Source organism: Muscardinus avellanarius (assembly GCF_963383645.1).
Source record: "Muscardinus avellanarius genome assembly, chromosome: 11".
Classification (NCBI taxonomy): Eukaryota; Metazoa; Chordata; class Mammalia; order Rodentia; family Gliridae; genus Muscardinus; species Muscardinus avellanarius.
Window position 1 is genome coordinate 55,825,327 of NC_137797.1, and position 26,876 is coordinate 55,852,202.

At 40.6% G+C, this 26,876-nt stretch overlaps 1 protein-coding gene across 3 annotated transcripts in view; it reads right to left on the reverse strand.

The window, feature by feature from the left end:
* Window positions 1-427: 427 nt before the first annotated feature.
* The window catches only part of MSRB3 (methionine sulfoxide reductase B3), a gene marked incomplete at both ends in the record, with an annotated part of 129,587 nt that continues 103,138 nt past the window's right edge, over window positions 428-26,876 (reverse strand). For all 3 annotated transcript variants that reach the window (XM_080705086.1, XM_080705085.1, XM_080705084.1), the window contains 2 exons: window positions 428-592; window positions 9,553-9,650. In XM_080705086.1, the coding sequence (XP_080561212.1) occupies window positions 428-592; window positions 9,553-9,650 (263 nt within the window). The remainder of the gene's footprint in view (window positions 593-9,552; window positions 9,651-26,876) is intronic.

Here is a 26,876-nt window from a genome sequence, read left to right on the forward strand (position 1 = left end):
CCCCGCACCTCTCAACTCTGGCCCCTACTCTGCGTAGGAGAGCTCTATGTTCAAGTCCGAAGACCAAACACCTTCTGCCTCTTAATCAAAAGTTAAACCAAAAAGAAAAAAGACAAACAACAAAATAACAACAAAACTCAAAATATGGTATGTGCTCAAAGATAATAATGCCAGAGGGAACTTGTGGCTTGTGAAGAAGTTTCACAAAGCTATCTCCATTTGCAAAAGCTATAAACAGTTCTGGATCTAGTCCATACAGAATACATGGATGGACAGTACTTCTGTTTAAGCAAAAGCAGAGAAAATATCAACAGCACAAAACTGCCCTTATAGTTTTTGAAAAAATATATCTATTAAGATAAACAACTTTGATTTTTTTTTAAAGCTGCGCATTAAGTACACTTTGTCTCCATTGCTCTTCATGACTCTACAGCTCTGCTTTGTCAGCCTGAGCTGGGCTGCCAGCCCTATCGCCTCCTTCTGCGCCACTGCTGCCTGTGGGGGTGAAAGACAAGGAAGCTGAATTTATGCAGTATCTTTTGCCGGTCGGACGAGGTCCATCATCAAAAATGTGCCCAAGGTGAGCGCCACACTGAAAGAGAAAAACACCACGTAAGGGGGATGCATATACAAAGCGGGCTTTAAGAAGAACTCACACAAGCAGTCTAAATGGACGGCTGGCCCTCGCAGAAATGATGGAAAGCATCCTGGACCATATCTAAATCTGCCCGTCAATCGCTGCAAAGATGGTTTCTGGCAGGCTTTGCACCACATGCTGAGAATAAAAAAACACTCGAATTGTGCATATCAGAAATCATTTAGGAGCCACTGTATTTTTTGGATCTGTGAAGTGTCTCAGCCAGCTGAAAAATGACTGTAGTAATTTTATGAATTGAATTGACCCTTGATCTCCTCTTGTAAGAAACATGGCAGAATAAAATATCTCCCCCCTAGCATGACTTTCAGCTTCGGGTGGGTGGTTTCAGATATGCAGAAGTCCACTGTAAAAGATACCATTTAACTGACCATTACGGAGGTGATGCTTGCTTTCATGGACAGTAAAACTTAACATCAGACAAGTGTTGGGTGTTCTTAAAACCCGGCAAAGCAATGGTGAGGCTCACATCAGACAAGTGTTGGGTGTTCTTAAAACCCGGCAAAGCAATGGTGAGGCTCAAGGGATTTATGTCCCAGTCACCAGGGCTACAAGTGTAACAAATGGAAACCTCTCCAGCCCATGCAATTGTTTCGGTTTCTAATAGATGTGCTGTCGTGCTGCCTCCTTTACCCCAGTGAATGGAAAAGTGTAGAGAAGAAATCGCTGTTGAACTAAAATCAATGCTACTGACTCTTCAAAGAGCAGAGGAAGGAGAAAAGGCTGTGGTTCAGACGAATCGGATGGATGGTTGGTGGTGAAGGTGTTTAGAAGAAATCCAGCTCAGAGACAGCTTCTCCAAGAAGGCTGGCTCAGGGAATAAAGCCTAGCACTCACTGCCAGGTATGGCTCCAGGAGGTGACAGCGTATGCCACGCTTGCGTATCTCCCACCTGTTCCCAGCAGGGAAGGGGGAAGGAGATGGAGACATAAGTGCGCAACATTCAGACGGGCTGTGGGAACACATCATTCGTCATGGAACAAAGAAACCACAGGCTGGGGTAAATGACTTCCATTCCTTCCTGTAACAGCCACTTGTGGAATGTCTGCTACAAGCCTGGACCTGCCCTAGACTCTGGAGATGCTGGTGACAATCCCTGGCCTCACAGAGCTTACATTTCAGTGGGAGAAACAGACAATACACAAGAAAAATAAGTGAACTGCAAGGAATGGTGAGTAAAAGTCAATGCTAAAGACGGGGAAGGGGGCAGGATATGAAGTGTCAAGGTTCAGGGGACTCATCCTGGGGGTGCCTCTGGAATAAAGACATGAAAGAAGAGGATTTCTAGGGAGAATATTTTTGAGGAGAGGCAAAAGTCAAGACAACAAGTCAGAAATGAGAGAGAACGCTTATTACAATGGAAAGAAACAAAAATCTCAGTTTCCCCACTGAAACTGCAAAACTCAATCCTCAAGGGGTCCCTAGGTATTAATAAATAGCGCGAATAGTAATTTTGACTACATGGTACTTTCATGTTAAAAGCACATTCTTATTTTACTGCCAATGTACTGTGTCAGCTTATTAAAGAACTAAAAATGAACCCTGAACTGATGTGATCTATTGCTGAGAAAATAGGAAACAGGCCTAAAAAACAAATCTTGCATTATTTTACCATATTCTATGCAGGTTTAGGTAATATCAAAGTTGACAGCTCAGATTGCTTTTGCTTTCTATAAACAATTGAGGCCAAATTTTCAGGCATCAGCAGCTAAGATGCACCAGTAAAAATCCATATGCTTACCCAATGGCCAGGGGAAAACACCAATTTCTGCCTGCCCAAACAGCCAGGGCCCAGGCCAAGGGGAACTGGTGCTCTGGATGAACTGTGTGTGCACACTTACTCATCTCACATGCAACTCTGGCACACTGATCACTGCGTATCTGAGAGAAAAGTTTTCACATAAAAGCTTTTTTTAAATTATTTTTAAATTTTTTTATTGGTGCATTATATTCAAACATCATATTGGGGTAAAAAACTTGTGTGTACAAACATGTACATATCGCTGATTTAACCCCTACCCAATTCCCACCCCATTCCCTCCCCACATAAAGCTTTTAATGGTTTGTGTGTGTGTGTGTGTGTGTGTGTGTGTGTGTGTTTATGTGTGTCTGCACGTGTGCAGATGCGTGCATGCATGTATGTGAGAGAGAATACAGTTATCTGGACAAAGTAAATGATACTGCCTTCCTTTTTTAATCACTTCTTAAGCATATTGAGAAGGCAGATCTATTTAAATTCCTCCAAAAATAAGGTGTAGTAAGGATATATTTGAAGCCATTTAGCAATAACTTACATGGTCTTCATTTCCTGTCTTTTTTTTTTTTTTTTTTGGTGGTACTGGGGTTCCTGGAAGCCCTTCTACGTCTGGGTTACACTCCTGGACCTATTTTATACTTTTTTATTTGGAAACAGGGTCTCTAAAGCCAGTGCAGCTGACCTGTGCGATCATCCTGTCTCTGCCTCCCAAGCGCGAACCTGTGCGATCCTCCTGTCTCTGCCTCCCAAGCGCGGGGCCCTAAGTCATTTTTTTTTAAGTCCAAATTACAGAAATGTAATCTGTTGAATTGGTTTTGTTTTGGGTTTTTTGTTTTGTTTTGTTTTTTTGGTGGTACTGGGGGTGGAACCCAGAAGCTTTTCTACCTCTGGTTTATACTCCCAGACCTATTTTATATATTTTTTGGAAACAGGGTCTCACTAAGTTGCTGTGAGCCTCACTCAGTAGCTGAGGCTGGCTTCGAACCTGTGCAATCTTCCTGTCTCAGCCTCCTAAGCGCAGGGATTACTAGCATGCGCCACCACGCCCGGCGAAATGGTTTTCAATCTGTAGTTTCATTTGCTAATCTGGATCTGGTGTTCTGGTTAGATAGGAAGGAAAAATGCCAGTTCTAAATCTATCCATAAGCAGGGGGTATAGCTCGGAGGTCAAATGCCCCTGGGTTCCATCCCCAGACCCGCAAAAATAAATTTAAAAAAGGAATAAATGTATCCATAATACAAGCAAAAAAATATATAAAAAAGAAGAGGAAGAAAAAAAAGCAAGATGATGAAAAAAATTATAGTTTTGGAAAAGGCAAAAATAATAATTTGCAAACAAATATGAATTGGGGACGGGGTAGAAAAATCCTCAGGAAAGGTATGAGTCCCTAAAAATGACAGCTTCATGATGTTCTGAAATATTTACTCCAGGCTTAGGTTACTGAAGGTGGGACAGCATCTCAAAACACAGACGGGTGTCATTTGTATCCGTGCCACCACTTACCTCCCACCCGCTGCCTGCAAAATGGCAAGGCCATTTGTCTGAGGGAAGATGAACCACTCGGTGCCATTTGTGCTTCCTCTGGGGATGCCCAGGCTCCCATAAAAGACCGGGTTCTCTTGAGACTGCAAGCCCCACAGGCTCCTCCCTGAAGGCCATGCACATGGAGCCCATTCCTTGCAGCCTCCCGCGCTGGCGAGGGCTGATGATGAATGGAATTGTCAGTGATGCATTGTTTCTTTAGCCGCGGTCCAGGTCTGCCTCCCCGGCCTCAGCCAACTGGCAGTGTGTTGGGATCTCTGCACACCTGGTTGTAACTGAAACAAACTGGTTGCCTGATAAAGAAATCTCCCGAAACCTGCTGTTAATGATTTATTTCAGGAGAGAATCTTTGGTGTGTGTTTTCAGAGTTATTTTTAATGGTTATGGAATTCTTTATTTTACAGGTAAATATAAATCACACCTGGATATTCTAGTCCTCATTCTTAAAGAAGCATGAATTAACCCTGTGACAGGGGAAAAAAAAACCCACAAATTTAATTCCCATAGGAATTCCTTATCGCCTAAGCCTCCTACTCAGAAAAATTGGCAAGAACCTGCAGAGAACCAAGGGAAAGGACCTCCCTAAAAAAAATGATTGAGCATCAAATTTTACATAATTCCTTCAAATCTGACTGCAATTCTCAATGTGTGCATAAGAAATACAAATAGCACATTCAATACAGCTACATATTTCTGCCCTGATGTATTTCCACCATCCTACAGGGTTTTCGCCTAGCCGGTCCTGGGATGTTTGGGCTTCATTATTGTCATTTTCTTTTAAGTGTTTGATCTACAGCATGAAGCATTTTCAAAGCGGGGCTTTTACACTTGGGCACATGGAGCAGGATGGGAAAGAGAAAACACTTTTAAGAACGGCCATTTACTTTGCCAGTAGTGTTCTGCTCTCTCCCACTGTTATTGAAGACACTTGTGTTTAAGTAGGGCCTCTTTTCCTCTGTGCTTGTGATATTAATCTTTTGCCAAGGAAATGATTGTGAAGTCACCAGTTCAGCATTATGATTTTACTGAAAGATCAAGAAAAAGAGAGATGGGCTGTGAGTCTGAACCCTTATTGTAACACATGGGTATCTTTAATCAGCAGCAATATATGAGTTGTCGTCTGCAGAAGATTAATAAGGTTTGGAGTTTTACCAAAAACCGTTAAACTTTTGAAAAATACTTTGCATTGGTGTGGCTATTTACCTTTCCGTGGATTTGGCTGGCTTAGGTTATTTAACAACAGCCTACAATAAACCTAAGGGACTCTACCATAGACTCAAGCAGTAATAGTGGCAGTCACAAATAGACTCCAGCTTGGACAAACTCAGGGGGTTGATGGTTTCCCTAAAGATCGCAACAAAAAGCTAAGTGATTTATTAGTCTCCCATTTGTTCCAGATGTAGAATTTTGATCTGGAGAAGGAAGAATTCCCCAAGTATTCCCAGGAGGATCTTAACTTCGCCCGCTGCAGCTTTGACCATGCAAATCTTGTTCCTTTGCACTGAATTTAAATTCTTGACAAAGTGTTGCTTAACAGGAGGGGGGAACTGGAAGATTAGGGAAAATCTGTCCACCAGTTACCCACAGTGGTCGGCAAAACTGGAATGAAAGTAATGTATTTTATCACAAGCTGAAAATATAAATAAAATTAAGGAATATTTCAGTTTTTTATAACTAAACATTGTGAGAAAATGGGTGTGGCCAGAGAGAAGACGTATGTGTTCATTGCTGTAGGTAAATTCAATATAGTGTCCCTCTTTAGGAGGAATTATGGGATGCAACTCCATAATTTAGTATGTGGAATAGCAAAAGAAAACAGCATGGCTGCAACAAAACTCTACAAGTAGCCTGTTTCCTGTATAAGTAGCCATCATAGTGAGATAAGAAGACTCTCTGTTAACTCAGAGCTCATGGATCTGATTGTAAAACCTGGGAAAGTGGTGGTGACACTGAACCAAACTCTCTCCATAAAAATTTTGCTGAAACATTATTACCTAAAAAGCCATTTGACACATGGAAAAACTACAAGGTACTTCCAAGTTGTGGAATGTTACAGGTTATTAACCTGTCTACAATCTCTACCCAGATATGGGCCTAATTCATTGAATTTGTGGTATGATTCACTCCACAATTAAAAAAAAATTAGTCCTAGAGCTAAAACAAGAATTAGGGGACCCATACACAGGTGCAATGTTGCCATATTGCTAAGCAAGCAGATTGAGTCTACTGGTTACATCCACGGAAGCTCAGCTCATCTGCAGAAGTTGGCAGTATAAGGGTCTTTATCTTTAGATATTCTGCCTTCCTGACAAGGAAAGAAGTACTCCACAAAATATACTCAACTGATTCTGTCTACAAGACACTAAGAGCATCTAATAGATCCTTCATAATACAAACCACATTGATGCAATGAACTCCAGAGAAAAGATAACACAAATTTTAGTAAAAAGAAAAACAAACCAGCAAAGTTTCCCACAGAATCTCACCAACAAAAAGACAACAAAAGCCAAAGAGGGGAGGGGGAGATGTGATCAGAAGAAGGGACTATATAAACTGGGGAGGCGGAGGGCAGACATGAAAAGATAAACTGATAATAAAAACTAACGTTGGAACAAGAAACTAAGAAGTAAAACACAAGCGGCTGCTCTAGTATGGTAGCCATTAAATCCGTTATTTTCTTTTTAAGTCAAGGTAAAAAGGATTTATGAGAAAAAGGAAAAAGATTGAAAAGGAATATAAATGTGTGTGAAATACCAAGTTAGAAGAGAACCCGAAATGAAATATCCACAGCATGCTTCAATTTAGTGCTCTGTCTACCCAGGAAAGGGTCCAGCAAGCCTATCATGCTTCAGTGCTAGAACTCAATTATCTCCTATATGGGACTCACTGCGAAGCATGTATTTTCATACATACCTTAGCAGAACACATTGATTTCTCTCTTTTTAAATTTAAAGCTTTTATTTAAGAAAGAGTCCAGCTGGGCATTGTGGTACATGCCTGCAATTCCAGTACTTGGGCAGTTGAGACAGGATGATCACAGGTTCAAAACCAGCCTCAGCCACTTAGCAAGAATTTCAGCAACCTAGAGAGACCCTGTTTCAAGACAATAAATAAATAAATAAATAAATAAATAAATAAATAAATAAATGAACTGGGGGTATAGCTCAGAGATAGAATGTCCCTGGGTTCATGAACAAAAAGAAAGAAAAAACAAACAAAAAAGAGTCAAATACTTTCTAATTATAAGAAGTGAAAGTGGTAGAAAAAAAGCCCAAAAGGAATAGGTCCATGCTAGCTCTCAGCACAATACAACTGCTAGGAAAGAGCCCACAGAGTACGAGCCGTTAGTCCCTTGGCCTTCCCAAAGGGCTGAGATCTACACTTGGCTTAACCTGCCATCTTATATGAATATTACCAAATTTTGGCATCGTTTGTGGGTTTTGTTTCTCTTTAGTCACTGTAGGAAGCCTTCATAATGGTCTTTTCTTGACTACTAGTGATGTTATCTCTGGGACTGGCACAGGAAAAGGAAGAAGTCTATTCCAACTGTGAATTATAAGAATTAGTCACAAAGAAATCAGAAAGTAGGGCCTTAAGGAAAGTTAATACTTATGCCTTACTTTTCCTGTGCTTTTAAATTTTGTGTTCATGGGACTTAATGTCTGAAAATGGGTTGTGAGTGAAAAGGAAAGGTGTAGTCATATAACAATTATTAAGGTAGCTTTAAAAAAAGAAACTATTGGCCTTAAGAGAGGTTCATTGGGCACCATATACATAAGCTAAAAATTACTGTGTGTCATCCTGCCTGTACTTATCTTTTGTCAAAAATTTTAGATATTTGGGTAGATAATCTCAATTACTTTGGTGACACTTATAAAAATTATCAATATAATTCAATTAATATAAAACTGAATTAAATTAAACTAACTTCTGGGGAATCATGGGATTTTGAAATTTTGATTCTTTTTATGTGTGTGTTTATTCATGTGTGTGCTCGAGTGTGTGTATTGCTGGGGCTAGAACCCAGGGCCTTGTGCACACTAGGCAAGCTCTCTACCACTGAGCTACATCTACAGCCCTATATTTTTAATGTTAATATGTCTTTTTCCAAAACACCCCCTTCTAACACTCTGCAGCCAGATTGCCTACCAGGTCCCGGCTTTTCCACTTAAATCTACACATATTTACCAGTGTTCAAGTGCCCCTTTTCTTCTTCAGTTTCCTCAACTATAAAATAAGGGAGAGTAACAAACAGTACCTAACTCACAAGGTTATCGAGAGCATGGGTGAGGAGTAAGTGCTGCTGGGCAGGCTGCACCCAGCTGAGTTAAGTTAGAGCTGCTGGGGATAAAACCCAGCATCAGGAAGTTCCACTCTCATGCTCAAGGATTCATGTCTGAGAAACAAGCATGAACTGTAAATGTGATTTAGATAAAATATTAAGTCTGGTTTGCAAAAGAAAGAGGAGTCCTCATATTTGGAAGACAGTAAAATTGTCAGTTATTATTTTTTTCATTAAAGAATTGAAAACAGAAATTCATCATATATTCAAACCAATCTCCCTTCCTACTTGATAGTAAATATACAACATACTCCCTAAAAATTTTATGCCTGAGGAAGGGGGTTGAGAAAATGGGTAAAGGGCAAGAAGAATCCTGAAGGAGGCGTGCACGGCAAACTCGCTGCTCCTGCGGCTATCCGATGCGCCTCTCTCTGGTCTGTACCATAGGCATCCCCAGCAGGACACTCGGGCGGCGGCGTCAGTGAACGTCAGCGCTCGCCTGGCACTCCGACTGCACACAGCACTCATCTCAGGCAGACGGACGAGGAGGACTGCCTTGTATGGACGTGCACGAGCTCTTATTCTGCGTGCATGAAGTTCTAGCTGTGTTTCTGGGTTTACGTGCAAAACACCCATAGGTTTAAGTCTCTGAAGAGACCACCTACTTTTGCTGCTTCTTCAAAACATGCTCATTTTCTCCTTTAGAGCCAACATTAATTTTCTTAGAGAAGAACAGACAGAACTAATCAGAACATCCTGTGGAATGAGCATAAGTCTGTACAGAATAAAGTCAGAGAGAGGACTTCCCCACCTCAATTTCCACTCTGCCCTCAGCTAGCCTGATGTTGAACCTCCACTTCCTATGGCCTCTTTCCAGCCTCCCTCCCAATAACCACCCAAGAAACGTCTTTTCTGAGGGCTTTAGTGACCGTGTTTGGACCACCGACATTAGAGGCGCTATGAACCGTGAGTGCAGAGAGAGGGAGACTGTCAAAGCATCAGGCTATGCAAGACCACGAGATGAAATCTTCAAATGCCCCAAGAACAGTCTGTTCCCCGCTACACTAGTCAAATGAAGTTTTTTTTTTTTTTACCAATATTTTTGTTTAATAGTTTTGAAGGCAATGGCTGACATTTCATTAGACTTGCTAAACACCTGAAGACAGGCCTTAAAAAGAAACGTCTTTCTGCTCATCTGTCCCTCTTGTGAACCATCAGTCTGGCTGTAGTTAGTACAAGCAGGAGTCATGGCAGTGTTGCAGTGCCCGCTGGGTGAGTGAGCAGCCTGTTGGGTTTTTGGGTGGGTGTAAACTGACCTGAGAGCAGCTGGTCTCCACCCTGTGCATCCCATAGGAAAAGTCATCCGTGAGTGTGATTGCTTCAGAACTGATCACATCGTGGAAGGAAGGCCAGCCTGGGGCAGGAGAGACACACGAGGAGAAACAGACAGGAGAGACACATAGTCTTGGGTTAGATTGCAGTTTTAAAGAAATACTAAGCAAACAATGTAAATATTTAGTATAGGACACATGCTTAACTTTTTCAACCTGAAAAAGGTCAAAATATGAAGTATAATATATTTAACAAGACTACAATTATCTTTAAAGAATAATCCTTTTCACACATCCAAATTATAGTGGCACTGAGGTTTTCTAGAGCGTTTTCAATCTTTGAAAGCTCTCTGTCACCACGCTCTCTTGTCTTCAAAGTCATCAGGCATGACCCTGCAGCATGATTAATCTTCCATTATGACATCTTCCAAACATTATCCATTGGTCTGGCTGTTAACTTGTTAACCATCCTGTGCTTATTTAGAAAGCATCTTTTTCAGTACTGATTTTGTATGATTAAAATATAAAAAGATGAACAACTTATCTCCATTTTATTCAATTTCCCTGTGACACAGTGTATCTGGAGAATAGCTTACATTTTGTGGGCAAGAAGTTTGCTCACTTCCCAAGAGAAATGCAGAGAGGAGCTTTTCTCTCACATCAGCAGGTAGCACCTTCTTTTAAGTAGCTTTGTGCTCCAATTTTTGTTCATTCTAATCATTTAAAAATACATCTGCATTTTAGGAAACTCAGTGGAAAGTGGACCTTAAGATCTGTACAAGTGTTTGTACAGTCAGAAGGCTTTAGGTGTAGCACTTGGAGGTGTGTTTTTCCCCCCAAAAAATATGTGTGGCGTTACCAAAGTCTGAATCCCCAAATGATGAAAGAGGTGCCACGGTGCTGAATTGCTAGTGCAACTTTTTTTTTTAGAAGCCAGATTTATTCCTGCAGAAAGGAGGAAGCCCTTTAAAAGTGCAGTGTTCTTTGTTAATACACATATTGAAAGAAAACAGAATGCAAACTTCAACAATACAATTTCGTTTCAAACAAATTAGCTCCGGTCAAGCTTTTATACAAAACTCGCCCCAGCTCCCTATCCCCCCCATCATCTAAGAGTGTAGTTTTCACGGTCAGTGCTCAATATCACACCACTGAGTTTAAAATGCTGGAAAATGCCCCTGATTTGAGCTCAAGATTACTACAAACCACCAGGAAAACCTTAACCTTCCAGACTCGAACATACACAAGTTAATTATGCTGAGAGTCACTATCTTTTTTAAGAAAACCCAGTTTTCTAAGTTCTAAAAATAACTTAAACATATTTAGGTTTCGGTTTTTGGCTTACAGCACTTGCTTGATACATTTAATTCAGGTGTTCTTTGTTCAATGCCAGAAAGGCCAACTGCTAATGAAGAAAGGTTTAATGGTGAAATTTAAGGACATTGAAAACTAAAATCATTTATACAAAAAGAAAGAAAACACTGCGTATTTTCTTTATAAACTTCAATGGCATGATTCATTTGATAGTAGTTGAAGGACAACTCATATTATGGAAGAACCAACTTGATTCAATAGTAAACAGAAAAAAAGACCAAGAAATTTGCTGTTGTTGTTGTTTTAAATTTACTGTAAAGTTACCTTCACCCTGACACATACATATTTTCCTACTTGTGTGTGTGTGTGTGTGTGTGTGTGTGTGTGTGTGTGTGTGTTACTAGGGATGGAACCCAGGTGCCTTCAACTTCCGAGCTATACCTCCAGACAGATTTTTATATCTTATTTGGAAACATGGTCTCACTAAGCAGCTGAGGCTGGCTTCAAACCTGCAATCCTCCTGTCTCAGCCTCCCAAATACTGGGATTATAAGTGTGCGCCACCACGCCTGGCTGATCTTCCTGCTTTAAAATTCAAAATAGGCCAGGCGTGGTGGCACACACTTGTAATCCCCTCTCTTGGGAGGCTGAGACAGGAAGATCACACAGGTTCGAAGCCAGCCTCATCTACTTAGTGAGGCTCTCAGTAATTAGTGAGACCCTGTTTCCAAATAAAATACAAAATAGGTCTGGGAGTTTAGCCTAGAGGTAAAAAGCCCCAGGGTTCCACCCCCAATACCACAAAATAAATAGATAAATAAAATAACAAAATTCAGAATAGGGACCATAGCTCTGCATCTCATATATTCTTATCTTGTTTTACTTATCACGCTGCATTTGTGACTTGTTTGATTTCTTGTGTTTTTCCCTGAATAGGTAGGTGGTAAAGTCTTCTCCTTAGCTACCATGGCATCCAGCACAAAGGCCTAGCTCACTTAGTAAACTGATTTCCAGTACCTTCAGCAAGCAAGCAGGATGGCCAATTATAGCACATCACAGAGGCCTACAGGAACGAGACAATAACCAGACTCCTTTTTTACAGACTAGATTAGAAAAGACTAATGGTCATTTCTCAGTGCCAAACTCAAACGCTATAATGAAGCCTCTCTACATAGGTACAGAAGTAGCTTTATTATGTATTCAGGACGGTGGAAACATGGGTATCACCTGGGTTGCTCATTTTCCAGGGTGCACTGGTGAAGGAGCTGAAGGATAAGCTACTTGCCAAGGCCCCAGGAGCAGCGAGCAGCAGAGACAGAACCAGAATGTGAGTGTTCTGACTTCAGTCCAGGACTCCCTTTATAATCCACTTTCTTCTTCAGAACTAAAGCCTGAGAAGTGCTCCATTTAAACACTCCGGCCAGGGGGAGGTTGCAGGTTTTAAGCAGCGTCTGTACCCGTCCTGTGTGGTTAGTGGATTGCTGCCCTGCTGCACTGAGGGGTCTCTGGCTGGAGGCAGATAAGGAAGGCATCCTAAACAGTACTCATCCTTTCACTTTCCAATGAGCAAACTGCTCAAAGAAAAAGTGAAGATGCAAATGAACTCATTCAGCTTGAGATATACATTTTTAAAATGTATTTATCTAAAACAACCACAAAGACTTAGAAATTCACCTGTAGGCAGTAGTATTGAGACAACTGTCAACTGTCTTTTTCTTTTTTTTTTTTTTTACTAATAATTGTGAATAAATGCCCACTATAGAACTGAAAGGGAAGGCACTGCTTTTAAATGACCTGTTAAACTAAAAGCTGTGCATTTTGTCACCTGAATTAAATATTTATAAAATTTTCCAGAAGTCTGTATTCAAGAATAAAGTAAGGTTGCCAGGCGTGGTGGCGCACGCTTGTAATCCCCGCGCTTGGGAGGCGGAGACAGGAGGATCACACAGGTTCAAAGCCAACCACGCTGACTTAAGAGACCCTGTTTCCAAATAAAAATATAAAAATAGGTCTGGGAGTGTAGCCCGGAGGTAGAAAGGCTTCCAGGAACCCCAGTACCACCAAAAAAAGAATAGAGTAATGTAAAGTATGGTGAAATGGAAAGTGGGGTAAAATGTAGAGGAGGGTCTCAAAAGATTCCAATGTTCCCGGGAAGCTCTGATGCTTGAGTAGATTTTTGGGATTTACCATGATATTGTTGGAAAAAACACTAAAAATGTCAAAAAAAAACCCCACCATATTTCAAAACTCCTAATTCATAGTGTTCTTTTGCAATGTGGAAGAAATACAATTTTCAAAATGGAATGTTTGCTATGTCATCCTAATCTTTTTTTCTATTTTTTTATGTGTGTGTGTGTGTGTGTGTGTGTGTACGCATGTACACACGCGTACACGTACACATGTAAGTGGTTCTGGGGACTGATCCCAGGGGCATTCTACCTCTGAACTACACCCCCGGTCCTATTTTATTTTTTATTTTATTAGGTTGCTGAGAACCTTGCTAAGTTGCTGAGGCTGGCCAAAAACCTGCAATCCTCCTGTCTTAGCCACCCAAATACTGGGAAGGGAGCCACCATGCCCAGTTCAAATGTTGATCAGTGGAGATGGACAAGAGAATCCATGTTGAAGAGTATAATCCCCTGTGATGAAACACATTTCGAGAAGAGAATCATGGCTAACTTCACAGATAAATGTTAGCAAAAGAGACTGCTGAATCACTTTGCTAGGTCTCTCAGAAAAAGTGAAGTTCTGTGGGAAGAGAATCCATCAGAAAGGTAAGTTCTTAATGACAATCAAGCTAAGAGGGACCTTCACCCAAGAATAAATTGTCTCATGGCAGAGAAGCCACAGCGATGACAGCACTTTGAAAGCGGAATTCCCTCATCATGTGAAAGTATTTAAAGGAGGAACTCTTCACTTGCTGTAAAAATCCTCAAAGGAAACCCTGCCCCCACTGCTAATAATAAGGAAAGTGCTTCAAAGGGTGATAGGCAAAGACTGAAGCAATCTGCGTCTTGTTGAGAAAATTATCTTGAGCGAAAGGGTGGGGGAGGGGAGTGTGTTTATGTCAGTTTTGACATTAGAGAAAGATCATCCATCCTCCTTTCTCTGGGCTTTTCCTTTTGGTCCTCTCATCTAACAAAACACTATTTGTTTTGGATGCATTCCATCTACTTTTAAAAAGAAAAGTCATGTGAAAACCTGTAAAAACAGAGTGCCCTCCCCAACCTCCCTGTACACCCCCTTTGTTTCTATTTGATGAGGTTGGATTTAGGCCTATTGTCATTTCATTTCAAAGTATGTGAATGGTGCTTTTTAGATTAATTAGTCTACTGCAATCAATATCTTATTTTCATTAAATACATTTTCCCCTCAAGGAAGTCCCACCTCCAGATAGGGAGTAAATATAGCTACTCCAACTCAAGCAGACCCGTTAGTACGGGGTCTACTTGGGGCCATGTTTATCTGCAGATATAACTTAGTACTCTGATACTGTGAAGCAAACTCAGGACATGCTCATTCACATCTCTAACATAAAAATAAGTTACCCAGATTATTAGTCCTAAATCCTTGGTGCTGCTACCAATATATATAGTTTAGACTGCAGTAAAAAGAACTACTCTCTGTCTAAAATGCAGTATGATTAGCTGCTCTGAGTCTACTTGAACCTATAATGGAACAGTGATAAGCTTTCCACAGGTACTGTTCTATTGACAAAGTTTAAATGTTTCACTCCAACTACTTCCTAAGAAAAACTTTCTCAGCTCCCAATCCCCACCTCTTTGTCCTTCCTTTCAAAAATATTTAGAACAAGCTGTTAAAATTAGCAACAGATTATAAACAAATTGAAGCCAGTTCCATCTGGACCACATCTAGAAAGAGTGGCCCTCATTCACCTATTCATTTCTGCTTGTTGGTTTTTGTTTTGTTTTGTGGTATTGGGGATTAAACCCAGGGGCATTCTAGCTCTGAGCTATACCCCTAGTCTGTCTGTCTGTCTGTCTGTCTGTCTTTCTTTCTTCCTTCCTTCCTTTCCTTCTTTCTTTCCTTCTTTCTTTCTTTCCTTCTTTCTTTTATTTTTCTTTCTTTTTTCTTCTTTCTTTCCCCCTTTTTTTTTGAAACAGGGTCTCACTAATTACCAGACTTAAACCTACAATCCTCCTGTCTCAGCCTCCCAAGTACAGGGATTACAGGTGAGGGACACCACATCCAGCTCCCCCCCCTTTTTTTTTTTTTTGTACTGGAACTGAACCCAGAAGCATGCTACCTCTGTTACACCCCCAGGCTTTTTTCTTTTCATTACTTTAAAAACAGGGTCTAGCTAAGTTGCTGAGGCTTACCCTGAACCTGTGAACCTCCTGTCTCAGTCTCTCATGTACCAAGATGACAGGCATGTACCATCATACCCAGCTCCCGTGTGTGTGTGTGTGTGTGTGTGTGTGTGTGTGTGTGTGTCTGTGTGTGGTGTTATTGGGAATTGAACCTAGGGGCATTCTACCTCTGATCTACAACCCAGCTCTATTTTATTTTTGTCTTGGAATACAGTCTCACTAGGTTGTTGTAAATCTTGCTACTTGTTGAGGTTTTCAAATCTGTGATCCTCCTGTCTCAGCCTCCCAAGTACTAGGATTACAGGCTACACCACCACATGGGGTTCCTAATTTTTTTTTTGGTGGTAGTGGGGTTCCAGGAAACCCGTGTACCTCCAGGCTATACTCCCAAATGTGATCCTCCTGTCTCCACCTCCCAAGTGCAGGGATTACAAGCATAGGCCACCACGCCCAGCATGGGGTTCCTAATTTTAATTTAACAAATATTGCTGTACAGATTTCATTTCCACTAAATCCTCCCCTTATCCCTGAGCAAAAATTAGAAACCTCAGTAAATTAACTATAGTACTAGTCAATAGAACTCAGAAACTACTCATAAACAATAATTTATAGAACTGCAAGGTAATTCAAATGTAAAATGGGTTTCAACACCATGAATTCCAGTTGGGTTTAGTTGATAGTTTAATAATGATGGTTTAGCCAGGCATGGTGGTACGGCACGTACAGCACTGTAATCCTAGCAACTTAGGAGGTTAAGACAGAAGGATCACAAGTTTGAGGCAATTTGGGAAGATCTAGTCTCAAAAAAAAAAAAAAAAAGTTAAAAGGTCTGGGGTTGTAGCTCTGTGGTGGGGCACCCCTGAGTTCAATTCACAGTATGGCATACATACATACATTAATAATAAATAAATAAAATGATTTCTATTTGAACAGTTTTGGTAAAACAAGCTGGAAGTGTAGATTCATTATTTTTTCGTGTGTAGCAGTTCTCACAGTTCTATAATTCTTAGGACATATTTTAGAATTTGTAGCTTTTGGTTTTCCTGCAGCCAGAATCTGTCCACCTCGCTGACCACAATTTACCTTATTAGCTACCTCAAGACAAAGAATGAAACTCCCTGCAAAGGCCCCCTGCTGACAAGAATTGTTTGAAGCTTACTTAGTTCCTTGATTCTTGCCAAATTATTCACTCAAACTGACATTTCAAGTATAACTTTTATCTCATTTTAAAAAGGATGATTCTCTACTCTCCTTCAAAGACCCATTTGGTTGCAATCTAGTCGTCCAAAAGTTTAAGTAGTAATCAACCAAATATATGCATGTAGCAGAAAATCAAACAGTGCAAGATGGATCATAATGAAATTTCCCCTTTCAAACCCCCCACCCACCCACAGCCAACCATGATTAATAGGTTTTCTCTTTAATTCTAAAACGAAGTGCTTATGCTTCTCTCTCTTGATGAGTTCATTTTAAGCCTGTGCTGTCCAATACAGTAGTTACTAGCTACATGTCATGATTTAAATTTAAATGAATTAAATACAGTTACAGTTCCTCGGTCACGTGAGTCACGTTTTGAGTTCTCAACAGTCATATGTAGCTAAGGACTGCTCTACTGTACAGCATACACACAGAATATTCCACCATGATTTCCACAGACATGGACCATTTTTACCATGAGACCATGCTATTTCAGATATCTGAATTGATGTCTTAATGAGAGATGGAGATTTAGTATTCATACCTTTACTAACTCCCCCTTTCCTTTCCAAGTTTTGATACTTAAATTATTTTTAATTCTTTTGAAACCTCACTTGGTACTGTCTACCTCTTGAATTAGAATGTAGGTTCAATAAAAGCAGGGAGTTTGTTTGCTTACCACTGTATTGCCAACCTAAAAGAGAGCCTGCCACATAAAAGGTGTCCAAGAAGCCATCTGGTGAATGAACACATAGATATCCTACAGCTTAAGATAATAAATATATCTTGACCCCGTACTCTGTACAACAGCCGCAGCACCCTTCCCTTCTCCCTACTCTTCTTCCCCAGCATAATTCTTCTGTGCTTTTCCATAGTTTCTGAGATGTGGAAGCTAATTTGCAGCCCTTGTATTATTATACTGTAATTGTTGCTAACCACAGACTAAAGAGCCTCAGGCTTGTATTTCCTATAGGCCCAACTGTCATAATCCCAGGTTCCCTAAAGCAAAAAAAATTATTTTCCATTGGATTACTGTTAAAAGATATGCTACATTTCTTTCTACTTTTTGTTTGGGTTGTGACTATTATACAGTTGTGCAAAATTTTTCTGTAATTCAAAATTCTAATTAGGATTTTTAAATTATAAATATTTTAGGTATATGCAAAAATGTGCAGGAAGGATAATATAACAGGCATACATGACTTAATATATTAACTACCCAGGTGTAACAGATAATAACATTCTTTTCCAAATTTGCTTCAGATTTTTTCTTTCTTTAACAAAGAAAATGTTATAGCCAGATCTGACTCCTACCTTCTCCTTACTCCTGTACCTCTTGATGCCCAAAAATAAATGATTTATGTGCCACTCCTATTTTGGTTTTGATTCACTTTTACACATGTCTAAGTCCATGAACAACATGTAATGTTTTATAATAATGTTTAAAAATTATATAAATGGCATTAAATTGTAGGTATTTTTGACAACTTATTTTTTTCACATTCTTCTTGGTCCCTGGTTGGTTTTATTTGTTTTTGTTTTGTGTTGCTGTGGATTGAACCCAGAGAATTCTACCTCCAAGCTACACCCCCAGCCCTTATTTTTATTTCAAAACTGGGTCTTGCTAAATTGATACGTCACTGAATTGCTGAGGTTGGCTTCAAACCCGTGATCCTTCTATCTCAGCCTCCCTAGCACTGGGATTACAGGTATGCACCACCATGCCCTGTGCCTTTCTTTTTTTAATAGTATTATCTCCTCATTTTATAAATGAAATACCTTTTTTCAAATACCTCTGAGAATATGAATTAGGGGTCATTAATTCTACTTTTTTTAGTGTTCTCTAAAATAAAGTCTCTGCTTCCTCTAGGGCAACTTTCTCTTGGTGTTTTTCTTTCCTCCTTACATCTCTGGGGATCCTTGACCTATGGACCATTCCTATTTTAGAATGGAGGCCTGGGTCAGTTATCCCATTCGTCTGATGTGGGTTTCCTCTGCTATCAGGTACAGTATGGGTTTGTTTCCTTAGCAGGTCTTATCTATAAATAGAAAAGCTGCCTGGAAGTTCTGGGAACATCACCAGTGTTTGCTGACAGAGAAAGGTTTTATTCTGGGGTTTCCTAAATACCTAAAAGGAGAATGATTTATTAGGTAGCAGCAATGCCCCCATTCTCTCAGACAAGTTGTTTCGTGATATCTAGAGAGAGCAGCGGTTGTCCAGGAGTTTTTTCTTATGATAATTGGTGAGCTGTCATTGTGAATATGAGGGAGAAGAAGATGTAAATGGATCAACCCGTTCTTCAGACTGTTGATTAAACACCTTGCTGTCAACCCCCCCATTTAGCTCTGACTAATTCTGAGCTGCTTTGTAATTCTGATGGGCATCTCTACAAGAATGCATGCTTGTATTCTAGGCTACAGCTTTCCTTAATCAGTCAAACCTGTCAGTCAATGCATTCCCACCTTTTTTTTTTCCCTTGGAAAAATGGTTAAGACTTCTTGGTCGGCTCAACACCCTCTCCCCCACGCCCACTACCACCACTACCACTACTCTGGCTCTCTTTGAATTGTTTCTTCTCCTTTTACTCTTTCTCCTCCTGTTCCTCCTCCTCCTCTCTTTTTCTGTTTTTTTTTTTCTTAATTTTTTATTGGTGCATTGAATTCAAACATCATAATGGGGTAAAAAACTTGTGTGGACATACATGTACACATCGCCCATTTAGCCCCTACCCTATTCCCACCCCCATTCCCTCCCCATCCCTCCTTCCCATGCTTGGCTTAGTGGTTGATTTCGATATGTTTCAGTACATTGTGTGCTTTAGAGAATTTCCTTCTTCCCCCCTCCCATCCCCTCATTAGGTTGTCTTATTTACTCCTCTATAGGATTTCCTTTTTCGTCTAGCCTTCCTCCTATGCTGATTTTCATTGTTTTTAAAGGGGTCTACTGGGAGAGAGGAGAAATGACCATGAATTCTCAGTCCATCATCTTAGACATAACACTGAAAAAATATTTTTGTGATACTCAGAGGGTTCTGTCTGAGCTATGCCCCCAGCTCTTTTATTTTGGAAAAAGGTCTTGCTAAGTTGCTGGGGCTGGCCTCGAACCTGCGCTCCTTCTGTCTCAGGTTCCCAAGTACTGGGATTACAGGCATGTGCCACCATGCCCTGCTAGGAAGCTGAAACTTGTAAACAATAAACTGTAGACTTTAGTCTTTATGTAATATTTTATGTGGAGAAGCAACAGATTTTTAACATCACAGGGTTTTTTTTTTTTGCTAACTGCAATTATATTATTTTTATCTTGTTGATAAGAATACTAAAATCAGTGTAAAGTTTAAAAGCTATAATGGGCGCTGACTTAACCGTGTGGCTGATGACAGGCTAATGCATAAGGTTAACACTTTCATGATGCTGGCAATATCATCTGAGCTAGAATCAGCAAGTCAGGACGGTCTTCTTGCTGACCGGTTCAGTAGAAACACATTTCCTAGACTACTTTTCAATTTTATATTTGATTGTTTAATATCACTTGAGAGTATATTGGGTTTCTGCCTTTTACTATTGCAAACATAAGAACAAACATCCCCCTATGTACTCATGACATGTGGTTTTATTACTGCAAACAAGCAATAGTCTCAACAGGCAAACTATCCCAGGACAAAGGAATTGACAGTAATTATACAAAAAGAAAATCAATATTTTGGCAAACATTCTCCCTTGCTTCATTCAGCTTTATTAAGTGGTACCTGAAATTAAAAAATGATATTTAGAATGCTTATCTTGAAAAGCAGGGGGATTGGAATATGTAAGAAAGGAAACTAATCTTTTCTTTCTTTCTTTCTTTCTTTCTTTCTTTTTTTTTTTTTTTTTTTTTTGTGTGTGTGGTACTGGGGATGGAACCCAGGGTCAGTCTACCTCCAAGCAATACCCCTAGCCCTATTTTCTAGTCTCTAATTTGAAACAGGGTATCATTAAATTGTAGACAGCCTCACTAAATAGCTGAAGCTGTCTGGGAACCTGTAATCCTCCAAGCCTGCACCACCAAGCCCCGCTTGGAAACCAATCTTTTTTATGGAAGTTACAAGATCACATAGAAATTGGCAGGCTTCCGTTTTGTAACTGTAGTTTAGATATCCATTTTGTAACTTTTGTGCACATGTCTATACATTCTATTCCTGGACATACTGGTTTTGTGTTTCTCCTTTTGTAAAATCTGCCCAGTGAAAAAATACCCAACTGGATTAGATTGTAAAAGCCATATTTCAACCAGTGGGAACGGTGTTGTGTCCTTCGCATTAGGAGATAAAAGGCTGAGTGTACTGCCCACCCGGCGTGCTCACACTCTTCTGCACAGAAGTAAATTGGCTTGCTGAGTTACTTTTGATTTCATGATTTTTTATTTGCACTCCCTAAAATCCGTTTCTAACAATGTAAATAAAATTGTGTAAGGGCTAATTGGATTATGTGTGCATGTACGCCTCCACCATCTTGTACCTCATTAAGATGTATGACTAATGAGCCGGACATAGTGGTGCACACTTGTAATCCCAGCACTTGGAAGGCTGAGACTGTAGGATCACACAAGTTCGAAGCCAGCCTCAGCTACTGAGTGAGACTCTCAACAACTTAGTGAGACCCTGTTTCCAAATAAAGTATAAAATAGGTCTGGGAGTATAGCCCGGAGGTAGAAAAAAGCCCCTGGGTTCCACCACCAGTACCACAAAAGTAAGAAAAAGAAAGAAAGAAAGGAAGGAAGGAAGAAAGGAAAGAAAGAAAGAAAGGGTATATGACTACAATGCACCAATAAGAAAATTAAAAAAGAACACTTAAAAATTAGCATAAATCTAAACCAGGCGTGGTGGCGCACGCTTGTAATCCCCGCGCTTGGGAGGCGGAGACAGGAGGATCGCGCAGGTTCAAAGCCAGCCTCGCTGGCTTAAGAGACCCTGTTTCGAAATAAAAAATATGAAAAAGGTCTGGGAGTGTAGCCCAGAGGTAGAAAGGTTTCCAGGAGCCCCAGTACCACCCCCCCCAAAAAAATTAGCATAAATCTATAGATTCTAAAAATTTATGAAGAAATGCTAATAAAATTTAAATGCAATGTACTGCTCAAGCATCCACTTTACATTGGTTACCGGTTACCATGCTTTTTTGTTTTGTTGTCAAGTAACCCAGGAGTTCTAAGTGTGGGTAGCACTGATGTCAGGGGCATTTTGAAGGACGTGAGGATGGGAGGGCACTTAAAGCCTTTTCAGTGGACCACTGACACGATCCTACTTGTGTTTTCAGAAGGCAGTTCCAGAAGCAGGCTGGAAGGCGAGAGCTGACAGGTGGAAGACCTGATGCTCGGACCGAAGTGCTGAAGCTCACGTGAAGACATTCAGTGGCACTGGGGAGCAGGGAGGGGGTGATGGAGAGAGCAGAGAGCAGCGCTCACTGACTGCAGTGACAGCGGTAGTGTGGAGCATTGAGGAAGGGCAGGATCACATGACTACCAGGTTTCCAGAGCGCATGACTATCTGGGTCATACTAGGCATATAGTTTTTGCAGGGAAGATGAGGATAAAAGTCAGTTTCCTGTGGAACAATCAAGGAGGCCGAGGGATGTGTGGACTTGGGAGTGAGAAGTAGGCCAAATGAGATGAGAAAGTCTCTTGAACAGAAAAGTCAGCCGGGGCCAGGGACAAGGATGTGTGAGAGGTGAAGACAAGGGGAGAGGTGAACCAGGTGAGCATTTAAAAGTTGCTCAGACAAAGAGTCAGCAGAAGAAAATAAAAGAGGGCCGTTTCAGGAACTAGGAGGAAGACAACCAGGACGGAGTCCAGCAGAGAAAAATGTTTTAAAACTGGAGGGTAAGGGTGGCCCCCTAATCTACAGAGAGAAGCAGTTAAATAGGCCTGTGAGAACACTGCTGGCTTCAGCAACAGTGCCACGTTGAAAAGCACAGAGAAGTGGAGAGAAAGCAAGCAAAGGCTCCTCTTCAGCATAGGTTGGCAGGGCCGGACGGTAGAACAGGGTGGGGGCACAGGAAGAGCACAGCTATTACGAATTGTGCTGCTATGAACATGGGTATGCATATGTTGCTGTAGTTCTCTGAATTCAACCCCTTTGGAAAGATACCCAGGAGTGGTATAGCTGGATCATATGGTGGATCTATTCCCACCTTTCTTAGGAATCTCCACCCAGATCTCCATAGTGGCTGAACTAGTTTGCATTTCCACCAACAGTGTCAAAGAGTTCCTTTTCCCCCACATCCTCGCCAGCATTTGTTGTTGTTTGATTTCTTTATGCTTGCCACTCTGACTGGGGTTAGATGGAATCTCAGTGTAGTTTTTGTCCTTTTTTTTTTTTTTTTTTGGTGGTACTGGGGTTCCTGGAAGCCCTTCTACCTCCGGGCTACACTCCCAGACCTATTTTATACTTTTTTATTTGGAAACAGGGTCTCCTAAGCCAGCGCGCGAGGCTGGCTTTGAACCTGCGCGATCCTCCTGTCTCCGCCTCCCAAGCGCGGGGATTACAAGCGTGCACCACCATGCCCGGCCTCTCAGTGTAGTTTTGATTTGCATCTCCCTGATGGCCAGTGATGTAGAACATCTTTTCATGTATCTATTGGCCCTTTGTATTTCTTCTTTTGTGAAGTGTCTATTCAGTTAATTTGCCCATTTCTTGATTGGGTTGTTTGTTTTGCTAGTGTCGAGTCTTTTGAGCTCTTTGTATATTCTGGATATTAGCCCCCTATCAGAGTGGTGGCTGGTAAAGATCTTTTCCCATTCTGTAGGCTTCCTCTTTAGGTTACTGATGGTTTCCTTTGATGAGAGGAAACTTTTTAGTTTGATGCCATCCCTGTATGCGGGTAGTTTTAAATTAATGTGTGCTTCTTTCACTAAGCACCATGAGACCATGATTACTTTGTATGCTAATAGATCCTCTATACTTAGCTCATATATTTCTTGGAACTAACAGTAAAGAAAACATATATATTTCATTACTTAACAAAAATTAAATCTAATTGAAAGACAAAAACTTCCTATTAAGAGCAGTCAAAATCATAGAAAATAGAGTGGTTATTGCCTAGGGGTGCTAATGTTTAGTGGGTATGAGGCTTCAATTGTATAAGATGAAAAGAAGTATAGATTTGGGTCGTGGTTATAGTTGAACAACAACATTAATTTATTTCATGCCACTGAACTATACCCTTTTAAATTGTTATATGTATTTTACCGCAGTAAGGGAGGAAAAGACAAGGACCACCTCCAGTGATGTAGGAGAGCCCTCACCAGGAACTGAAAGGGTCAACTCCTTGATCTTGGTTTTCCCAACCTCACTGTGAGAAACAAATTTTCTTTGTTTAAGCCAAAAAAAAAAATCACCATTTGGACCTGCCAATCGTTGGGCCAACTAAAATTTTTTTAATAGGCAAATAATTTCTACTATTTTGCTATAGGCAATTTTTTTACAGAGACCACTTTAACATGGATACTTTTTTCCTGCCTACCAAAATTAGTACATTTCTTAAAGAATATTCATTGATAATTTCAAATGTAGAAATCAGGTAGGCATAGCATCCCTGCTCATCCTAGGCATTTACATCTATTCAAGGACAATAAGACCTTACTGTCAAGAACATCGAGGTGTCTTCTGGGCAGTGTGAACATCTGGTATCTATTCTCTTTGGAGATTAATACTGTAGCTGTACTGCAGCAGGCCTTACTAATTCCTTTGAGCCCTGCACAGCATTTTTAAATGGTTCCAAACACACAAGATCTCTAATTGGTATGGATTTCACCCACAGTTTTCTTATGATCTCAAAATATCTCAGAGACGCCGAGGCAGGAATTGACAGGGGCCAGCTTCCCTATTCCCCTTTGTGGAGGTAGCTATTAATAATATTTTTTCAGGTTCAATAAAATTACTGAACTCAAACCATTTCATCAAAAAAAAAAAAAAAAAAACCTAGAGAAGGAGACTTTATTTTCCCTGGCCTGAAGACTGGCTCTTGCTACTTTAAATCACAGTTAATGTTTTAAAAAATATATATGTTACACATAAGCCAGTCGTAGACCTTGGGCATCAAAGGAGCTGAGAAGCATCACATGGAACAGCCTGACCTTTGGCCGTAATTTCTAAGTGCCATTAAAAAAAGTCTCTCCAACTTGATTTAAATTTAGTGTTGACCTAGTAACCTTGATCCTCAAACATTCAACTTTAGATGATTATTTTATTTTCCTTCCAAAAGCTCTTCAGTCCAGCGAGGCATCCATTAGGAAACTTCACAAAGAGCTTGGAGTTTGCTTAAAATTTATTAGCTACATCAGACAGGAAGATGGTGATTTGGGTTGCTGGCTGAGTGAAGATTATTTACTGTGCTTAACTGACCTTAAGAATACCAGGAGAGATATAGGATGGAGAAATTCAAAGAAATACAGATTCTATTCATAGCAACATGCAATGCAGACTAAAAATGAAATAATGTTTCATGAAAAATTATACCTGCTCACTTTTACAAAGCCGTACTTGGGAATGGCAGGCTATTACTTATACTCTTTAGTTGGGATGCCTATGAAACAATTCTAAATAATCCCCCTTCTAAATACAGGTATCTGATGAAAATATAAGACTATCTATGTAAGACTACCTCTTCTAACAGGCACTTAAGTTTCAAGATTCTTTCATGTATCTAAATTTTATTTTAACATTTTTCTCAAACTGAATTTTTTACACTTTGGGGGAGGATTTAGATCTTTCTTTTATGGTATACGTTTCAGTAATACAATCCGAAATAAAACGCTTCCTTGTTTTCATAGGTCTTCTATGATCCCATGACCATTGGGGTCTACATCACCTTTTTATGATGTGTCAAGCTTTTTAAATTTTTCTACCACAATTTAAATTTCTGAAACCCCATCTTGAAAAAAGATATTATGAAACAGAATAAATTGCTCAGAATAGCTATGAAAAGAAAAATTTTTAAACAAAATAATTATTTGGAGTTGTTTACAGGACAGAAGTTTTTTACTTTGTAGTAGACACACAGCAAAATTGAAACACTTTATCAAAGCACTACACATTGGGACTTCCGGGAAGATGGCGACCGAGAAAAGCGGGGCTTAAGAGCCCCGCTAACAACAAATATACATTACCACAAAATCAGCGCCTTTCAAAGCCAGAAAACAACATCACCAGAGAAACAAAAAAAATCACCAGGCTCCAGAGAGAAAGCGGACTGAGAACAGAGCCACAGAGAATATCCTCACGCCCGAGGACGCGGCAGACGCGGCAGCAGCGCCATACTGCCGGCGAATTCACGGGACGGCCACAGCAAGCCGAGGGGAGCCGCTGCGGAACAGCCAGGCGGGATTTCTCGGCTCAGAGGACATCTAAAGCCCCCAGTGTCTGAGCTCAGCACACGCTGCAGGGATTCAGAGTGGAAATCAAAACCAAGAAAAAAAAAAAAAAAAAAACGCCAGCCCAACAGCCGAGGGCGTAGCAGCGGCGCCATATTGCCACCGGCGGCAGCAGCACGGAACTCACTACAGCTACATCTGCGTACTCAAGAACAGTGAGTCAAATTGCGGGCCACAGCGGAGAAATCCCAGTACTGTACTCACTGGGACTTGACCCAGTGGGAGAGGGGCGGTGGCAGTGATATCACACCATAGGAGAACGTGCAACCTGGCACCCCCCACGGTCTAAAGCAGCCTCTATCGACTCTCTGGGTCGGAGACTCTGTGATAAAACCCAGTAAAGGGGTAGTGGGGTCTGAGATACTACTGACTCGAGATCCAGAGCACCATAAGTGAAGTCATAGTGACCCAAGGGAAGAACCCAGAGAAGGCACAAACTTCAGAAATCATGGGAAAGAGGAATAATACTGGAGCAATGAATGCTCACAACCCCACAACATCAGAACCCGATAAAACAGAAAATCAGAGATTTCTAGAAGATCAAATCAGGAAAATAACTGTAGAAATAATAGAGGTGCTTCGAAAAGAACTCAGAGAGAGCCAAAAAGAGATAAAGGATGCAATTAATGAAGTAAAGGCCTCAATTCAAAGCACAAACAACCGATTAGAACACATGGAGAACAGAATCTCGCTCTTAGAAGATGATCATTCCAAAAATGAACGCATAGTTTCTAATCTAGGAAAAAATATCCGACAGCAGGAATCTGATATTGAAGAAATATGGGCCCATTTTAAGAGAGCTAACCTAAGAATAATTGGAATAGAGGAGGGAAAAGAAAGTGAAACCAAAGGGATCAACAATCTCTTCAAGGAAGTAATAGCAGAAAATTTTCCAGACATAGAGCAAGAGGTCGATACACAGATCCAGGAAACTTATAGAACTCCCTTTAGACAGGATCGGAGAAGAGGATCCCCACGCCACATAATTGTCAAAATGACCAATGTGGAAGCCAAGCAGAGAATCTTAAAGGCAACAAAAGCAAAGGGCCAAGTGACATTCAGAGG